At 35.5% G+C, this 4,818-nt stretch overlaps 1 protein-coding gene across 1 annotated transcript in view; it reads right to left on the minus strand.

The window, feature by feature from the left end:
• LOC106873384 (ATP-binding cassette sub-family D member 3) overlaps positions 1–4,818 on the minus strand; it is a 38,076-nt gene that overhangs the window by 13,952 nt on the left and 19,306 nt on the right. Inside the window, exons 6-8 of the mRNA XM_014920731.2 lie at positions 3,992–4,061; positions 2,428–2,454; positions 325–395 (exon numbers count right to left, since the gene is read on the minus strand). Coding sequence (XP_014776217.1) covers positions 325–395; positions 2,428–2,454; positions 3,992–4,061 — 168 coding nt within the window. The remainder of the gene's footprint in view (positions 1–324; positions 396–2,427; positions 2,455–3,991; positions 4,062–4,818) is intronic.

A 4,818-nucleotide genomic window follows, 5' to 3' on the forward strand; every position in this document is an offset into this window, starting at 1 on the left:
GGAAATAGGGTAACAGAGAAGATTGATTGAAGAATGGATGTTAGAAGATACACTGTGGAGGCAGGCTTCACAGAACCTCAATTCTGCTGAGATGGATGGGTCTTCTCAAAGACAGCATATCACTATTCATCTTAGTCCCCAGTTGTCCCCTTTGAGATGTACACACACACACACACACACACACACACACACACACATTATACAATGTGGCCTGTGGTATCTCTAAAAAGACAGGATGATCATGATCTTGCCCTTAGATCACAAGTTTGCTCAGAGATGATAGACAGCTAAACAACAAGACCAGTTTAAATAAATTTAACTTACTTTAAATATTTCTCATATAGATGGTTTGTCAATCGAACTCTGAAGTGGAGCTTTAGTTTGCTGAGTCCATACTGAGAAGAAAAAGAAGAAAGGTGAATAGCATACAAATTATATCAGTGGCAAGGAAAAAAAATGCAGAGAAATATAACACTATTTATAACATATAAATATGTTGAATCAAGGTTATTATTTCAAAGCAAGTTTAACAAAAATGGAACATTAACTAGTGGGGGACTCAATACTGGGTGTAGAATCAAATTTATTGTAAAATTTAAGAGGAGTAAGATATTTAAGTTTTGTTAAATGGATTATTCAGTCAGTTGATTAAGGTTAATTGAATAATCCATTAGGTAAAACAAAGACCCAATTAACATAAAATCTATAATAAAGTAGTTGTATACTGTCACATTAAGTTGACAGCATACAACTGCTTTATCGTAACACTGCTGCTTAATTCTCTCTGTGAGATTTATAATTAAATCATTTCTAATATATATAATAAAGTATATCATTATTATCATAACATCCACTTTTCCATGCTTGCATGGGTTGGACAGAGCTTATTAAGGCAGACAACATTCCTGTTGCCAACTCTTGCCCTTTAACCAAGCAAGATAATATTTATCCATGGCCAGACATGTTTTTCTGCATAATATTGGAAATGACTAAGGTGGCAAAGTGGCAGAATTGTTAACATGCCAGGTAAAATGCTTAGCAGCATTTCATCTGTCTTTGCATTCTGAGTTCAAATTCTGCCATGGTCAACTTTGCCTTTCATCTTTTTGGGGTTAATAAGATAAGTACCAATTGAACACTGGGGTGAATATAATCAATTCGTGCCTCCCTCTAAATTGCTGGCTTTGTACCAAAATTTGAAACCAATATTAGAAATGACTGATATTCATTTACAGAAATCATATGATATCAAGACAAGGAGAAACAAACATACACACACTCACACATGTGTGACAAACTTCTCTCAGTCAACTAAATCTACTCATAAAGATCTCATCAGCCACACTTGCCCAAGGTACCATGCATTGGGACTAAACCCAAAATCAGGTGGTTGGGAAGCAAACTTCTTAATAACACACCCCTAACCGTCTTCTACTCTCTTTTCACACTTTGCCAAACTTATCCACCCACCCACCTTTCCCAGTCCTCTGCTCCTGTCCTCTCTTATATTCACCTCTGATAACTTGGGTGTACAGCCTCAAAACCACTGCCTCTTCACTCTTTTCAGCCAAGACAGCATGTCTTTTCTCTTAGCAAGACACTTGTTCATGTCCCTCTGTCTTGACAGTAATGCTCATTTGTATTTATCATGTCAAATCAAGACAAGGAGACAGTTAACACACAAACAACATATGACAGGCTTCTTTCTATCTACTAAATCAACTCGGGAGACTTTGAAGTAGAAGACACATGCCCAAGGTGCCACATAGTGGGACTGAACCCAAAAACATATGGACAGGAAGCAAACTTCTTAACCACCCAGCAATGCTTGCACATATATGCCTGTATGTTTTTGAAATATACAATAACATATAAAAATCCTTTCCCTTACAAAATCAACATTACTGTCGCTTGTCTGAGAAATGACCCTGCCAAGGTGGGGTAGCTACTGCTGTAAGTGTCACTGGCCATTATCCATGGCAACTTTGCGGTCATGTCCACAAGGTATGGCTAATCAGGCCATTTGGTCTGGGATGTTACAACCTGTTGCTCCCTCCCACCCCATTTTCTACTGCCAAATCCACTCTTATTTTTCTTTTTCCTATTTCCTTAGTGAGGTAGTTATGGAGTGGGGTCAATAATGTGATCTTTTATAATTTTAATGCGTTTTCTTTCTTTTCTTCTAAAAATATGTTGTTGATAAAAACAAAGTCTTTTAAAATTCGGTGGTGCAGCTAGAGTGAGCAATGCCCAGGGCAGCCCTTGGTTTTCCCCCCTATACAGATTTATATAGCAGGCCCAAAAGTTCCACCCTCATAAAAGCATCAACTGAGAGACCAACCCCACCACCTTCCTCTTCCCAGCTATGCTACTGATATATTTTTAACTGTGGTCAAATTTTACACAATAAAAAATAATGCAACTTACTTTCAATAAATTATTTGTAGCAGAAACCTGAAAGAAAAAGAGAGAGAAATTTGATTAAAAGAAAAATTTTATTTTATCTGTAAAAAAAATATAATACAAATATATTTTCTGTTCTATCAAAAAAACTTTCAAAATACTTAATGAAGTAAGTTTAGACATATTAAAAGGAAACATCCTTGATAACTAATTAATCTCCAAACTAAATCAGATTAAAATTACTTCCAACTATTTGGAAAGATCTGGAAATTTGAACTTTTGAATAGATTACTAGTTTATAGATGAAAGACTTTTACTGTGTTAAAAACCACTTTAATCCTTTAGCATTTAAACCGGCCATATCCGGCCAAAAGTATTCTGCCTATTCTATGTTCAAACTGACCAGATCTAGTCTTTCACACCAACCCTACAATAACATTTTAAAAATTAACAGCTACCTCATCAAAATCTCATAGCTACAAGATAATGCATGATTAGTTCAAAACAATGTGAATAAAAAAGCATTAATTATGGCAGAATAATGTGAACACTAAAGGGTTAAATTGCAACAAATTTCCAAGATTGAGGTAAGTAGAACAAAATATATAACTTCATTTAATTGCCAATCTATCACTGAGTTGATGACTTAATTTTTAACTAAATTCTTTCCCTTCTACCACCACTAGAGTTATCATCATCATCACCCTTTAATATCTACTTTTCTATGCTTGCATAGGTGAGATGGAAGTTGTTGAAGTAGATTTTCTATGGATAGATGCTCTTCCAGTTGCAACACTCTCCTATTTCCAAGTAAGGTAATATTTCACCATGGCTGGACAATTTTTTCTCCAGAAGATTGGAAACAAAAGACATCACTTATATGACAGTTATGCTCATTTACAACTATCACATGATATCAAAACAAAGAGAGTATACACACACACACACACACACACACACACATAATGAGGTTAAAGACTTGAGTCAGCCCAAGGCTATAATAGAAGACACTTGCCCAAGGTGCCACACAGTGGGACTGAACCTGAGACAATATGGTTGAGAAACAAGCTTCATAACTACAGTCACACCTACCAGATAACAAAATTTGTTCACTTTTTCCAATTACACAGGACATTTCATCTGCTTCATTTCTTTTCCTTCTTGCAATTATCAGTTCTACATACTTCAAATATCTTCTCTCACAATTTCAAACATTTTTTTTATTTTAAAGGTAGTAATTACGGTCAGACTGTTCAATGCTCAATCAGATATTCTTTTTTTAAATTAATCAAGTAACCCACAATTCTGAGTTCAAATCGTACCCTAGAATTATTTTTGACTTTCACTCATCTGAGCTTAATATAACCACCAGCAATATGCTAGAGTTGATTTAATTTATTAAGTGTCTCTCCCACAAAAGATTGATCTGTGCAAACTAAACAATAATCAATACTGGAAATTTAAAAATATAGACAATTGCACTTATTTTCTAAAAGGCTCAAATATACATGGCTCTAGAATAGTTTTTGTACACAAGAATTAATTCATGAAGCAATCTGTACATGACAATTTAACAAACAATACTCACAGCTGGCATTGCATAAATAAATCGGAACAAGTGAATTTTGAAAAGTTCCAAATCTCTACCAATAATGGCACTGCAAAAGAGTAACAAATAAAAATATTTAGTCAAGAAATAATGAAATCTAGATAATGTAATAAAGTAAGGGGATGGAATAGCCAGGGTCAGCTTTGCATGAAGAGAAACTATCTAGTGTGGTAGATAGACAAACAGACAAATCAAACAAGAATTTCTAGCCATGACCGTGCCATTCATCATCATCATTATCATCATCATCGTTTAACGTCCGCTTTCCATGCTAGTATGGGTTGGACGATTTGACTGAGGACTGGTGAAACCGGATGGCAACACCAGGCTCCAATCTGATATGGCAGAGTTTCTACAGCTGGATGCCCTTCCTAACACCAACCACTCAGAGAGTGTAGTGGGTGCTTTTACGTGTCACCCGCATGAAGGCCAGTCAGGTGAAAGCAGTGGGAAGCTCGGTGAGTGAATTGTAACTATTATTACATTGAGAATGGTAAGCAACTATATAGAGAGACAGATATATAGATAGATAGATATTTAGGTTTATATAGAGACATACATACACGCATGTAGATAGATACAGAATATATACATATATAGAAGCATGTATATACATATACAGATGCATACATACATATATATCCAGCTGTAGAAACTTTGCCAGATCAGATTGGGGCCTAATGCAGCCTTCTGGTTTGCCAGCCCTCAGTCAAACCATCCAACCCATGCCAGCATGGAAAACAGACATTAAACGACAATGATGATGATGACATACATATATATTTACACACACACACACATATATA

Source organism: Octopus bimaculoides, chromosome 7, assembly GCF_001194135.2.
Source record: "Octopus bimaculoides isolate UCB-OBI-ISO-001 chromosome 7, ASM119413v2, whole genome shotgun sequence".
NCBI lineage: Eukaryota > Metazoa > Mollusca > Cephalopoda > Octopoda > Octopodidae > Octopus > Octopus bimaculoides.